The sequence below is a fragment of the Strongylocentrotus purpuratus genome, unplaced genomic scaffold (assembly GCF_000002235.5).
Source record: "Strongylocentrotus purpuratus isolate Spur 01 unplaced genomic scaffold, Spur_5.0 spur5_scaffold_20, whole genome shotgun sequence".
Lineage (NCBI taxonomy): Eukaryota > Metazoa > Echinodermata > Echinoidea > Camarodonta > Strongylocentrotidae > Strongylocentrotus > Strongylocentrotus purpuratus.
The window spans coordinates 12,166,586-12,181,686 of record NW_022145606.1 but is presented as its reverse complement, the minus strand read 5'-3'; the positions used below and the strand labels follow the sequence as shown (position 1 = coordinate 12,181,686).

Genomic DNA, 15,101 nt, shown 5'->3' with positions numbered 1-15,101 from the left:
GAGGAAATTAACTGAGGAGAGGAATATGGCTTCACTTTTGAGTTACAAGATAATACCGACTTCACTTGCACATCAACGTAACAATAATAATTATCACACAATGTGAACACATTAAAAACAAAACAATACGGCTATTAGTGATTAAGTATTCTTAAAACAGCGTAAAAACGATCTGCAATATACTCCGCCGCTGTTATGACTGTGGCAAGTATTACTACGCGATCCATTCCGATTGTGAGTGAGAGTAACTCTGCTGGATCGAAGAAAATAAACCACGTTAAGTGTCTCAACCCGCTTTCTTTTTTGAGGACGCCTGCATTTATTTATTTATTTTTCATTATGAAAAGCACGAAATGCATACAGCTAATATGATCTTTTTCGGATTTTTTTTTTTTTAAATATAAAACTTGCCAAGCGGCCAGTTTGAAAAAGGGCTTTCTCCTTCAAATTTTTTTCACAAAAAGGCAAGACGCTAAACATTCTTTTTGTTTATAGGCATTATGCCGTTGGTCGTTTTTCTGGAGGTTCATAATTCCGAATTACGAACCTCCCAAATAGACCGGATTACATTTACAGGCCTACATTATTCAAGACTGTACACTGGATCAGGCATAACGCTCCCAAAATCAGACTCTATATGAATTATGAAAAGATAAATATCTGATTCTCAATTGAAAGTTCATACTAGGGTTTTTTCCAACTATTGCATTGTATACAATGCAATAGGCCTATATGCCTACCTTGGGTCTAACGGTTTTCATTTTTTTTAATACATTGTACAAAGCAATCTGAAAACCTTAAGATGTAATGACTTTTTACATCTAATTTAATTGGATATGTTGTATCATTTGAGATCACTGATCTCTACGATTATTTTTTTTTTCCGAAGACGTCAGTAGTTGAGAATTCCTGATGGAAGGACCGCAACCCGTCATGGCCGGATATGAGATAGGGTAAATTGTGTCCGGCCATGACGGGTTGCGTAGGTCATAGGAAACCTAGGAAATCTGTTTAGGTTAGAGGAATGTTGCTTAATTTTTAATTTGAATTTAGTATTAAACATCATTTACATAATGTACATCATTAATTCATTTAAAAAGCATCGTTTAACAATGTTAAATCTGAGATGCACGGCCCTACGTGTTATCAGTGTTTGTGGTATGCCATGGTGTAATATTGAAGCCCTAAAAAAATAGCGCTTCAAAATGATCAAGAAGTGCCTCAAAAAAGTAAAAAAATCTTCCAGTGACCGGTTGAACCATACTCGTTTTCCCACTATAGTGTTATGAAAACCGTTAGGAAGACGCAATGGTTTCGATTTCCAATCATAAATATCTTGATAATCAGACAGGCGATCGGCTTGTCAAAGTCATGGGACTCCTGACTGACCTAAAAGGCACAACATGAGAATATGTAAAAGTAACAACATAATGCTTCTGATTTGATTATGTTACAGAGTAGCTGACTGTTTGGTGTTTAATGGTAGCATGTTAACAGGTCTGATGAGCTTGGGATATTGTTCGTTTTTTTTGGGGGGGGGGAGGCGGATTCGAAAGGGTTTGGTTCTTGGCCATACACAATTTCTTGATTATCCTTCTTCTTTTTCTTCTTCTTCTTCTTCTTCTTCTACCGTTCTTCTTCTTCTTTTTCTTCTTCTTCTTCTTCTTCTTCTTCTTCTTCTTCTTCTTCTTCTTCTTCATCCTTTTTCTTTTTCTTCTTCTTTTTCTTCCCTTTCTTCTTCTTCTTTTTGCTCAATCCTTCTCCTTCTTATTCTTCCTTTTCTTCTTATTTTTCCTTTTCTTCTTCTGCTTCTTATTTTCCTTTTTCTTCTTCTTATATCGAAAGGTCCATTAATGCCTTTAAATATCAAGTAACATTGACCCACAATACCTAGCAACGGTACATAATCGAGAATGTTTCTATAACCAAACACATCATTGTTTTAACCACAAAAGTGGATTATTAACATCCGGATCCTTCTGTTTTACCAAGGATAGGAAAATGCATGTTGTAAATTAATAGCAAATCGAAAGTTCCATTAATAGCATTATATCTTGAAATAGCAAGTAACATTGACCCACAATACCTATAGCAACGGTACATATGGAGAATGTTTCTATAACCAAACACACATCATCATTTTAACCAAACAAGCTGATCCTTTTTATCCTGGTCCTATTGTTTTATCAAGGATAGTAAAATGAATGTTAATTAGCAAATCGAAAGCTCTTTGTATCTTTAAAATAATAACAAGTGACATTATGCCAAGTGTACTATAGCAACTTAGCAAAGGTAAACATGCTTTGAAGGTTTTTTTAAACAGACACATCATTTCAATTGTACAAGTCATTAATAGACGTTTTCCTCCTGCACTCTGACAGTTCCTTCCTTCTTTTTTTTTACAGTTAAATTATCATGATGAAATACATGATGAAAACAGTTGACGTAAGTGATCACGTGACACTACGTCATCAAGAGACAAACGGGAATTCCCCATTGTTAATTGGTAGTATATGTATTCGAGCCCAATTTAAGGGCTTTATCCAAAACACAATCACAATTACTTGGTTGGTGTCTACAGAAGCAATATGAAAATCCATCATTTCTCATCGAAATGTATAATGGGGAAGGTGGAACACGATACACTTTGAAACTCGATGGAACATGTTCAAATTACGCTCTGACAAGGAACAGAAAGTAAATAGAGGTCTATGTTTTCAGACTATTTAAGCCGAGGTAGATTCGACGTCGCCCACGTCGCCTTAAACTAAAACAACATGCAATGCCTGGGCTAGGCTGTAATACAAGATAACAACAGTGGCATTCAGTCATCGTTCACGTTGGTTCATTCATCCGAAGATTTTATTAAGAAAAAAGTTATCTGTGACTCAAGTACCGACTATCCATATTGTTTTCTGATCCTCAGACCAAGCCACCAAGTAGACTAAACGAAACTAGCCGAAGCTCGCGGAGCCAAACACTGGATCTACTGTCAAAACCGGGCCGTGCACCGCTGACCGTGCAACGTGCAGTTTTCTCTAGCTAAGGTCGGGGAGTTCCAGCTAGTGCAGCGACATGCGCCAGGCCAGCGTGTGATCTTGGAGTTGGAGAGTCGCCATACGCGGGCCATCGCAATTCCTACAGTATGATGCTGAATTCAGCGTGAAATGCCATTGCACTGTGTTAACAGACTTCGTCAGCCATGCCTGTAATGCATGTATGTCATCCTTCTTATATTTCATAAGAAAACTATTTTTGTTGTTGACTGATTTAGACTCGAGTAACAACGTTCATGATGTTGTAGCACACATGCAATCTCTTCCCTCCACAAATAGCAGTAACCATTACCATGGATGGAAGAATCCTGGATCGATGAACGGGCTTAGACCTACAACATCGTGTATTAGAGTAAAGTAGGTAGGTCAATACACATAATTAGCATTGACTCTCTATGCTTTGCTGGAGTGATCTAGACTAAGTTTAGTTAGACTGAAAGATTCAAAATAACAGTCTTGATCTGTGAGTTTTATAATGTTGACGGTTGTTCCTCTACCACCTCTATGGTTGACAAATGTCAGTTTTATTAAAGAACGATCCATATACCAGACGGTTATTTCTGTCTAATGTATGGTAAATAGTTTACACAGATGTTGTGTGTCCATGGACAGTTGATTTAAAACAGCAATTTGTAGAAAGTTGAAGAATTTATAAAAGTGATATTTCAGAAATCTTCGAAAACTTATGTTGGACATTATTATAAAATGAAAGGGCAATATTCATGATGTTTATAGCGCTATAATTTGATTTATATTTTCTTTTATTCTGAAGGCAACAGACAAGGCTAGTTTGTTAAGTGTTCGGCCGCCCATCCCTGACTCCTTCAAGGCATCATACAACAAAATATGTGCAGGAAAAACACTCATGGCCAAGGAATCACCTCCAGCTGTTTGTGGTAATGTAATCCTTATATATTTGTTTATTTTTGTTGTTCTGTTGTAATCTTTACTTTACTTAAAGACCGTTGATACTACTGGGCCACAGCGAGGTCACTGACAGGTGGCTATCTCATTAACTCAGCTCTCAACTAACATAAGAAAAAGAGGATCATGGGGATCAACAGGCACCGATTGGGGAATTTTCTATATAGAGGGAGCAAGTAGCTACAAGTAGGACAGTGGGGCTTTAAGTCCAGTGATGCTAAATGTGTGCAAAGTTGCAAAAATCAGCTTATAGATTAGCTTCAGTCTCTGATATCGACGATTGTTCCACTGAGATTACATTTGGCTCTTCTGACCGCCTCTATAATGTTGACAAATGTCTGTTTTATTAAAGAATCACCCATACCAAACGGTTATTTCTGTCTACTTTCAAGGCTTGATCTTTCAAAGACAATTTTGAGTCCACTAGAATAAATAATAATAATGGTAATAAAAACGTTACTTATAAAGCACTTACCACCAAAGTCTCTAAGCACTATAACAAACAAAATAGACTGATAAACAATTACATATTGAAAAAACAAAAAGTGCAAATAAAACTACAAATTACAATACATACCTGTATGGAATACTCATCAAAGTGAACCGACTAGAGTTAGTTAATCATCGAGAGCAATTTTGAATAAATGTGTCTTAAGACTAGATTAGAATTGGTTAACAGTTTGACAGTTTTTGACAGTTAATGGTAGTCTGTTACAAAGTTCAGCAGAAGCCTTGCAAAAAGAGTGATTACCATAAGAAAGAGTTGGCACAGAAGTAGACCCCCTAAAGCTTTCTCAGCATGGACATCATAAAGAGCTTCTATGCCTGATTCTATCTTCATGTAATAGCAAAAGTAATTCCAGGATTCAGAACTAATCAGTTAGTTATTAAACTGCCTTAATAAACAAAGTCGAATTCAACGACTATTTTTAGCTTAAACCTACAAACTATTTTCTGTTTGATTATAAGCGGAGGGCCAAAATCAGAAAAGAGAGGTTTGCCTGCCACTACCACATAAACTAAGCACACCTTGTTTATTTGAAAGATTTTATCATAATACAAAATATTTCAGAGGTCTTTAAAAAAAAATTGTTGCAAACACCCCTAAATCGGAGGGGGCGTCCTTTTGACGGAAAAAGGTAATTTGTTAATAATATTTTAAGGGAACCTTGAGCCACCATAAGTTTGGTGTCATATGAAAGTAAATTGAATTATCTACATTTTTATACCAATTTTAACAAATTTGGGATTAATCAACATCGCAAAAAAACATGATTTTTGTGATTTTTTTTCTTCAGAATATTGAATTTGATCAAAAACCATTATTTTCCATATATCAAAATCGGGGTGGTGCATTTTTTTCGTAACTTTTTAAGAATTTGCCCACGTACAAGGAAAATATGCTGTGTAAAAGAGAGGTTTTTATGTCTTTTCAATAACAAATTATAGCAACCCAAAGTTATTGATTTGATTTCCACAAAAACGGCAATTTCTCATCATTTTGATGATCCCAGAACCTTGCAGTACACACCAATACATACATGTACAGTATATGCTAGATGATCAACCCTTCCTGATCGATTCTGCGACGTTTCTTTCACAATGCAATCGCATGACCAGAACTCAAATGGAGAATGTGAGTTTATGTAGTTTAAGCTTCTAACAACCACTCGTTTGTACTTTATTTTTTATTATTTACACAATTTCTTGCTGTCTGCTGCCTCGAGATCACTGGAGCAAAGAAATATAACAATGTATAGCAAGATTACCTGTTCAGTAAAGGATTAAATCCTATTTATCCAGATGGATAACTCAATAATGTTGGGATCATTTCATTGAATGTTGTGTCCAGTATTAAGGGTGTGTCTGCTATTACTGAATGAGATGGAATGTTATTAAAATCGGAGGGCTTTCTGTGCTCTTTGAAAAGAGCACAAAATGGGGGCAGTGCAATTTAAAATTAATTTTCAAGGGATGGATTAGAGTTTTTCACGCTCACGATGGCTATCTAGGGGCCCAGGGCGGACCCCTGGCCCCAGTAGGAAAGAGTTTAAGCTTCTAACAACCACTCATGTGGACTTTGTTTTTATCATTTACACAATTTCTTTCTGTCTGCTGCCTCGTGATCACTGGAGCGAAGAAAGGACAACCCGTTGTTGTATGAAATTGTCCCTAAGAGAGAGTGTGAGTTTCCATTGCTCAAGACGGTTATCTAATAGGTTCTGAATTGCTAAAACTCGAGAGGGTCCTAGGGTTCTGCCATGTTGTATGGATCCATTAGAAGGCAAAAAAAGCCCACTGAATAATTTATATACATATCAAGGTATATAGAACTAACATTTATAGAGGTGGTCAGTAGACCAGACATAGTCTCAGTGAAACAACCATCGATATCTGAGACTGAATCGAAGCTTTCGGTCTAGGAATCAGCCAATCCGGTTTCTTATAATCCTCTAGACCACAACATCGCCACATTCAACATTCTTGATCAGTCTTGCCTGTTTGTTCCTTTCTTCAAATGTACAGAGACCGTTACCCCGATGTCATCTCTGGAGGTATCATCAACCGCAGGTCCGCTCGAAGTGACCGATGACCTCATCTACAGTCTGGCCGCTGACGTGGAGACCGTTGACCACCTGGACGCCCTGGGGATCGCTCTTGGCTTTGACCAAGCGGCCAGGACTAGATTCCACTCCACCAATAATCTATCAGGGAGTGTGGGCTGCAGAGGGACGCGGGATATGTTAACAGAATGGAGACAACGCACTCCTGGAGCTGACAAGCCTAAACTGAAGAGGGTGCTACAAAAAGCAAGACTGATCGAGCTCTCTGAGAAGTACTTACCAGGTCAGTTAATTCAACAATTTCTCATCAAACACTATGATAATAATAGTGGGTTCTTGTATCGTGCTCATGTCTTGACACTCCTGGCGCTCCAAAAATATTACCCTGGCTTTATCATGGCTGCCATTACGGCGCTCTAGCACTTCAATGAATTAATTCCTGTCAAAAATGATGAAAATGGCCTATTGTTTGTAAAGGAGATAATGTGGGGTAGACCACGACAAATCCGTTTTTATTTCTGACTATCCCCTCTGCATTTGCTTTTGTTCTTTGAATATGTTTACATGAACTTCTTTCTATAACATTCCACTTATTTACTGAACACGGTATGTATTTTATTGGGAATGTCAATACTTTTATATACAGGGTTTATATGATTTGCATTTGTGGAATAAAATTGCAATGGAATTGAAGATTGAAAATGAAGATTTTTTTTTTTTAGTCATACACAAACTAGACTTTAACACAAATTATATCATTTCGCTATTTATAAAAAGAGTTCCAGTGAAAAAAAAATTAAAAAATTGTTTCATAGCTTACTAAAATGGTGATGATATATTTACATTTCTCATTATTTTCAATCAGCTACCGACGAAAATACTTTGAAGGTGGAAAAACTGCGAAGGAAACTGAAGAATCGCTACAAACAAGAACTATGTCATCTGCCTTTACGGCCTTGGGACAAAGACTCTTCTCTAAGCTTCAAGAGAAACTTTGTAGATGTAGACCTGTACGAACAAGGACAGCACTGCAAGTGTCCGGAAGACAACGGGACACTCAACGATCTTCTGAAGATGGCCTGTAACGTCCAAGACCATCATTACCGCTTTGCCATACTAGCCAACGCAGGATGTGGAAAGTCGATGCTAGCAGCTAAAATAGCCTACGACTGGTCCCATGAATTAGAGGGCTCTCCATTGCGGGACGTTCTGCTCTTGTTTGTGATAAAGTTGCGACTTCTGCAGGAAGGTACAGCTCTAGAGGATGCCATCATGTCCCAATTGTTGGTGGGAGACGAGGAGAAGTATTCAGCTGGAGTTCTGAAGACGTTCATCGAGGAGAACCAGAGCAGGTGTATGCTGGTCTTTGATGGCTGCGATGAGTACATCGCTAACATCCTGGCCAAGGACATCAAGAGCGACGTTGTTTCCGTCCTCCGGAATCACTGCCTTCAAGAGTGTCCAACAGTTATCACATCCCGGTTTCGCCACCAGAGAAGCTTCACGAAGGCAAGTCAGTCCTACGTGAAGATGGAGCTGCGTGGCTTCACGCTGGATAACGCCAAACGGTATATCCGAGGATTCTTCCATGATCAGAGGGAATCTGGAGAGAAACTGAGGCAGTTCCTAGACAGTAGCCATGTGGTATGCCAGCTGGTGCAGATACCGCTCTTCTGCGTCATGGTGTGTGACCTTTGGCAGCAGGATGCTCTTGAGGATGTCCAAACCCAGACAGGTCTTCTCAACCAGGTCATCCAGTTTCTCTGGCACCACTGGATATCAAAGAAGGAGAGCAGTGAGGACGAAGAGAGTTCCTACAGCAGTGATGAAGCGGAATCAGCATATGCCAGTGACGATGAAGCATCCCACAGTGATGATGAAGCATCTCAAGATGAGCTTCAGCCACTGCTCTTGAAGCTAGGCAAGATGGTCCTGGACCTCCACCTTAAGGACAACAAGAGGACAGTCTTCTCCGAGAAGGACTTCAAGTGTGTGCGTGCTGAACTAAAGGAAGCCTGTCGAATGGGACTCATGTCGCAACGAACGGTGACGGAGACAAGAATGAGGATGGGCAAGAAAGCAGAGAGGACAGAGATACAGTTCTACCACAAACTGGCTCAGGAGCACATCGCCAGCAGCTACCTGGTATCTCTCCCGCCTGAAACGCTGGAAGAGACACTATCCAAGATCAAGGACTACAAAGGCATACACATGTATGAGAACCTCCTGCGTTTTACATGCGGGTTAGGTGCAGTGTCCTGCGCACAGGTTCTGCAGCACCTCCTAGGCCAACTGTGGGTGGACCAACCCCTCCCGCCGAACAAGAACGCAACCTTCCGCTTGGCTCTGGACTTCTTGAACGAATGTCCTGAGGTCAGTGATGCCATCAAGGTTCACCTAGAGACAATGTTCCAGGAGAAGTACCTATGTCTGTATGCTGCTACTCCAAGTGCGATACAAGGACTCCAGAAGCTTCCCCAGAGCATTAAGAACAAGGTAAATTTTTATGTCGGTGTAACTATACACATACCCTACCATGTATCCATCCAGGTAAGGATTGTTAAGATATAAAGCAGCACACCCCCTCGAAAAAAAACCTGCATTTCATTAGTGTTCAGATATAGCGCATCGAACCATGCCACTCATGGTAGTGGGATACGCAGTTAGTGTCAAATTTAGTTTATTTACGCTTAATTGTAAGGCATTAAAGATAAACTTTAGTACTGGTAATGCCATATTGCATTGTGAAAGAAAAGGTGTGGAAAGGATCAGAAACAGTTGATCATATAGCATGTAAGTATTGGTGTGCACTGCAAGGTTCTGGAGTCATCAAAATCATAATAAATTTGACCGAGTCTTGGTAAATTAACAACCACTGTACACAGAAAGCTATATATATGGGACAAAACACATGGTGTCGGGGCTAGTATACTTGATTTCCTTGTCTTTCAATGCTCATTACTCAGCCAGTATACATTTTCTTCCAAAATTGTTTGGCACATGTCATTTATTTGTAATCTTGAACATTCAGTGTAAGTTTCGTTTGATTCTGTGAGAATTCATTTTCTTTTTTTTTACCAGAACTGGAGTTTATCTTTAATTTCATCTAGCAGAACCCCCCCCCCCCCCCCCCCCCCATTTTAATACACTGGAAGCAGATGAAGCCATAAAACATAGCTACGTGATACGGTCACAAAATCATCAACAAATCGCATGTTTAATAAGATTGTGAATGGATTTTTTTTGTTTTTTCCCATACCTGAAATTCCAGTATTTAGTCCGATGGTATCCAACATTAGAGCATTCCTGATTCTTGCAATATCCACAGACACTCCTAGTAACCTTGGCACTTTCTTCTTTTTTTCTCTCGCTGTTCAGATCAGAATGATGAGATTCCAGTCGTCAGAAATGTCGGAGAGCAGTTGTCTGGAGTTCATCAAAGTCCTCCCGTCGTTCCGTGAGTTACAGCACTTAGGTCTGCGTGGTGTGAATGCCTCTGAGCCCTCACTTGTATCTATCGTGGAGTCAGCCAGGAGAGGGATGAAGGTCAAGGGTGTGCTGTAAGTATAGTCCCATCCACTCTCATTCGTGTCAGAAAATCTATCATATCAGGGGAGTGTTTCACAAAGACTAAGATAAACTTTAAGTTGGATTTAACTATGGCCGGCCGTTTATGCCACTGTTCAGTTGCTCCCATCCATTATGATCTTCTTTAGATGATATTTTCTCCTTCAATTTAATTTTTTTTAAATATAAATTCTGTAGATTTTTGACCATGATTTGTCCGTCCCTTGAAACAGTCATCTGCCTGGGTTGGATTCGAACCCGAGATTTTTGGTTCGACAGGCAGACGCTTTACCGACTGAACCAATTCGCCTACTCAAATGGCACCAAGCGATAAACGGTATGCTTGGGCGGAATATTCATCAGTTCAGCATGGCTTTAATAGAAATATGTAGCCCATTTAAACTTGAATTAGATGTAGCATGTCATTTGGCGTGAACTGAACTAACTCCATTTTCTTCATTTTGTCTTGCTGTTCCTTCAGATTCAGGTTCTGCTGCACAAGTAAAGGTGGCGCATTGTCCAAGTACCTTGAGGAGAATAATGTAGCCGAGAGCTCACCAAACAGAATGAGAGTCTTGGTGCACAATGTAAGTGATAATATGAACATCATAATCTCCTTTAATGCCCCACTGCACTACTTAAAGCTACTTGCGCCCTTTATATAGCAAACAATGCCTAATTGGTGACCATTGGTCCCCAATGATCCTCTTTTTCTTAGGTTAATTGAGAGCTTATTTGTTGAGATAACCACCTGTCACGGACCATGCAGGGAGGTCTAATCCCTCCTGGCCAAACTAGTGTGGTGGGGCTTTAATAGACAACAAGTCGAATTTTGGGCCCTGTTTCAGAAAAACTTCTTATCAATAACAAGTTACAATAACTGTTACAAGCTACTGAAATCGTGGCATTTAATTTGGCTGAGAGCAAATATGTCTTAGAAAATTAGCTTTTGTTTAATATTGATAGCAAGTTTTATGAAACAGGGCCCGTATTCAATTCAACACTTAAAATTTAAGCTTTTTACTTAGTATTTGGCTTAGAAAAAATACTTAGCCAACTTTGGTATTCAATTCACACTTTTGGCTAAGTATTTTACTCTAAATCTAAGCCTTGATTGGCAGGCATATGGTTTTCTTACGCAGTATCATAACCTGCGCACAATTATATCAGCGCGCATTTATTGCAATGCATCAATTGCGCATTACATTTGATTGACCGTGTGACGTCACAATGCTTTTCAGTAAGCATTTTGCTTAGATATTGTCTTACGTAAGTATAAGTCTAAAATGCGATTTGAATACGAGATAAGTAAATTGCTTAATTTCGCCATTTACTTAGTAAATTTCTTACTTGTGCTAAGTATTGAATTGAATACCGGCCCAGGGCCCTAGTGTAGCCATGAGTAAGTTGAAAAGGTATCCAGAACACAAGCACATTGCAATGATAGAAAGAAATAATCTTTGAAAACCCAAGACCAACATTTATGTTGAGCCGTATTATTTTTTTTTAGATTTCCAGAAGCATGTACCAATTAGCTTGGCATGCCAGTGGCTTTGCCCACCATCATTATATTAAAGATAAGCTTAAGTTCCGGTAATGATGGAAAAAAAATTCTCAAAGAATCCAACAAAACTTACACTAAATTTTCAAGGTTACAAATGTATAGGGTGTGAGTAAAGAGCATAGAAATCAAGGTATGTAGGCTTAATATCAGGTGCTTAACACAGGTCACCATGTACAAATGAGATTTCTGTTTTTTTATTGAAGATGATTTCCAGCAAGTTTTTGTGAGGTTCTTTTTATTTTACTGGTTCAAACAATCAATCTACTGCAGAATAAACAATCCAGAATGAATTATAGCCATGTTCTCTGGACATACGATGCCCATACCCGGAGCTCAAGATTACCTTTAAATCCCCACTGCACTACTACTTGCGCCCTCTATATAGCAAACAATGCCTAATCTGTGCCTGTTGGTCCCCTTTTTCTCATGTTACTTGAGAGCTGATTTGATGAGAGAACCACCTGTCACAGGCTGTCAGTGACCATGCAGGGAGATCTAATCTCTTTTGGCCAAACTAGTGCAGACAGGCTTAAAGTCAGCAGTTTGCCTCTTACAAAGGGTTACTGACTTGATGACACTCCCTCCCTCCACTTCTTCTTGTATCTAGCATCCTCCTCATTTAGACCAACCTGACTGCTTTCTTTCTTCACCATGAGATCGTCAGCCTTCCCTCTTATGCCATCCATTTTCAGATCCCAAGCTTGTTTCCCAGGTTCATCATCTTCCCTCTCAACACATGACCCATCCATCTCAATCCACTTGTCCTTGACTTCCACCACTGTTTCTTCCAGACCCAACCTATCCATGAGCTCACTTGTGTTCTCTCTATCAGACAGTTTCACACCACACATCTTTCATATCATGGCTCTTTCCGTTCTCAAGATACCATATGTTTTTAAAAAATCCTCGCTCTGCAGCACTACTTAAAGGGAGTCACTCGTCAGTTTTCATGTGCAGAAGGCCATAATTCGCTGACACCAGACTTGGTGGATAAAAATCATTAACGTGTGTACAGGTATAAGGTCTGCACACAGCATACCCGTAGGCCATTCGAGAAATACCCCCTCGTCTCTCGGAGATCTCCGGGTGAGGGAAAAGTGAGATAATGACTTTACCTTGTGGAGGAATGGGTGGAGAACGTAGTACGTTACATAAAAAAAACTGAAGGTTAATTCTGGTGATTGACAGCACCTCTTATTGGGTAAACGCTGAACGGTGTTGAATTTCCCATGAGAGCTAACTACTGAGTGTCTGTAAAACAAGTTTTGTCATAGTGTCATCTTATTCTGCGTATTTCTGAGAATTGTGTTCATTTCTCATTGCAGGAAAATGAGTCTGATGGAACATTTTACGTTCCCCGCACTACTTGAATGCCTAGGAGCTCCTCATCGATGGTTCTCTGGTATCTGGACCCCTTGTGCAGATCGGATGAACGCAATACAGGGCTTCATCAGCAAGAGGCCACCGTCTGAAGATATCAAAACAAAGATGCTCAACGAATATTAGGCAAGATGCATTCCTGAAGAGGTAGTCACTGCTACCACGGTGAATGCCTTTTAAGCCAGACTGGATCGAGTATGGAAGGACAAGCGTTTCTGCTCCCCATATAAGTAGATTACCTGACACAGAACTGAGCCAGGCAAACTGACCAAGATGAAGACACCCAACTACGAGAAGGAAGAAAATGAAATTGAACTGGAAGCCAGACTGCTGAGAACACAGCATTCTTCCAGAATCTCGGGTAAAGGTAAAGGTGAAGTGAGGCTCAAGGCCCCAAAGACAATTGCAAAGGCTTTCAACAAAGCCCACTCCAGGTTCTGTATTCAATAATTAAATTATGTCAGTAATTTTTCAACAGGCCTATGGGAGTGAAACAGCCATGCAATTGGCTTGGCTAAGTAAAATGACAAAAAGAAAACCTTGGAACACTGCCACAGTAACACAAGAGGATTGGCTATTGTGCCATGCAGACATGAAGACTTCACAAGAACCCATTGTTATACATCATAAAGAAATGGATACTTGTATTGTAAATTTGTTTTTCTTCAAACATTTTGATTTTGATTGCATTTCATGGTAGGTAACTTAGGGAAATGTAGTGTCACCAAAAGACGCGTCCGTCAAGCAAAATGCATACTGGTAATAGTTACGGTAGTAATGTTTGTTAATTAAAGGTTCTTTTGTCACATATCTGCATTAAAGTTTATCTAACATTAAGAGTCATCGAGATGGTACATGCATTTACCAGCTCTATATCCTAACGATGTGTTTCTACGTCCTACCTCCGAGTGATACAAATATGATTTTTAATAATTATGCATTTTGCTTTCCAGACGCTTCTTTTCGTGTCACTACACCTCACAAGCTACCTTACATGTAACTCGCATTAAAACTTCCAATTTGTTTCCCTCTTTTGTAAATCAAACTATACCTTTATTTTTAATTTTTCAGGTATTCATTTTTTAAATCTATCTAAATATCGTGTAATGAAATGTTGCTCGATTGTTTATCAATTTTGCAGAGTATACATTCCATGTTTGTGCAATATACATGTAAATATAGTTTGTGCTAGCTTTTTTAAAAGCTCTATTTATATAGAATGTAATGTCAGGTCTGCTTTTTAGACTAGTTTGTAGTGTGCTCATTTGCAATTGCTTATAATGGGTGGTATTCTCGAATGCAGACTAACTTTAGTCCATTGTTTAATCCACTAAGTATGGAATGCCAAGTGTCCATATGAATATGTTTTTGAATAATTTAATGTGTCACTAAATTAAAATAAAATGTAATAACATAATTAATAAACAACAATATAACTGTGATATAATTATGTTATCATGGTAATTTAGGGACGTATCAAATTATTCAAAAATATATTCATATGGACACTTGGCATTCCATACTTGGTTGGTGGATGAAACCATGGACTAAAGTTAGTCTGCTTTCGAGAATACCACCCAATATCAAGCGATCAAATTAACAGGGTTGCCTTTTTAAGGACGTTAAACAGTAATTTTTGTGTGCACCTTAGCTGGGCAGGGCCAGCTGATTATCTCTGGAGTTCCTGGTATATAAGATCAGCCTCCACTCCGCAGCTAAGATCCCCACAAATATAACTGCGTAATGTAATTAAAGTATTTTAAAGTTATGCATTTGTAGTTGCTTATACAAAATGACTGTCAAATTTATAGGGCTGCCTTTTTAAAGAAGTTAAAGATGTGCTTTGTTGGTGCTAGTAAAATGAGTCAATTTAACAGGGCAGCTTTTATATATTTCATGCTCCTTCATTATGTAACTCCTTATAGAATAATTTGGAATTATTGGTTGTTCTTAAAGTTACAACATTAATGTCATATGACATTTCCTTTCTTCATTTTAAATGTATTTATAACCAAATTGGAAACATTCCATCTTAGTCATTCCTGA

General features: G+C 38.9%; 2 protein-coding genes across 2 annotated transcripts; both read left to right on the top strand.

Annotated features, from left to right (window-relative positions):
* Nucleotides 1–3,294: 3,294 nt before the first annotated feature.
* Nucleotides 3,295–8,459, top strand: LOC115927585. Its single transcript, XM_030993656.1, has 5 exons — nucleotides 3,295–3,417; nucleotides 3,829–3,952; nucleotides 6,507–6,827; nucleotides 7,410–8,389; nucleotides 8,436–8,459. The coding sequence occupies exons 2-5, from the start codon at nucleotides 3,922–3,924 to the stop codon at nucleotides 8,457–8,459; spliced, it is 1,356 nt and encodes a 451-aa protein (XP_030849516.1). The 5' UTR covers nucleotides 3,295–3,417; nucleotides 3,829–3,921.
* A 7-nt stretch (nucleotides 8,460–8,466) lies between these two features.
* On the top strand, nucleotides 8,467–13,195 carry LOC105438835. Its single transcript, XM_030992762.1, has 4 exons — nucleotides 8,467–9,040; nucleotides 9,923–10,104; nucleotides 10,593–10,698; nucleotides 13,001–13,195. Exons 1-4 carry the CDS (start codon nucleotides 8,471–8,473, stop codon nucleotides 13,043–13,045), a joined length of 903 nt encoding a protein of 300 aa, XP_030848622.1. The 5' UTR covers nucleotides 8,467–8,470; the 3' UTR covers nucleotides 13,046–13,195.
* The last annotated feature ends 1,906 nt before the right edge of the window (nucleotides 13,196–15,101 follow it).

Bases quoted from the DNA above. Each gene is read 5' to 3' on its own strand.
- LOC115927585 (XM_030993656.1), top strand. From the start codon at position 3,922: ATGGCCAAGGAATCACCTCCAGCTGTTTGTG. The intron at 6,828-7,409 runs GTCAGTTAATTC...ATTTTCAATCAG, and splicing joins CTCTGAGAAGTACTTACCAG to CTACCGACGAAAATACTTTG. The intron at 8,390-8,435 runs GCCAGTGACGAT...AAGCATCTCAAG, and splicing joins ATGAAGCGGAATCAGCATAT to ATGAGCTTCAGCCACTGCTC.
- LOC105438835 (XM_030992762.1), top strand. From the start codon at position 8,471: ATGGTCCTGGACCTCCACCTTAAGGACAACAAGAGGACAGTCTTCTCC. The intron at 9,041-9,922 runs GTAAATTTTTAT...CTCGCTGTTCAG, and splicing joins CCCAGAGCATTAAGAACAAG to ATCAGAATGATGAGATTCCA. The intron at 10,699-13,000 runs GTAAGTGATAAT...TTCTCATTGCAG, and splicing joins TGAGAGTCTTGGTGCACAAT to GAAAATGAGTCTGATGGAAC.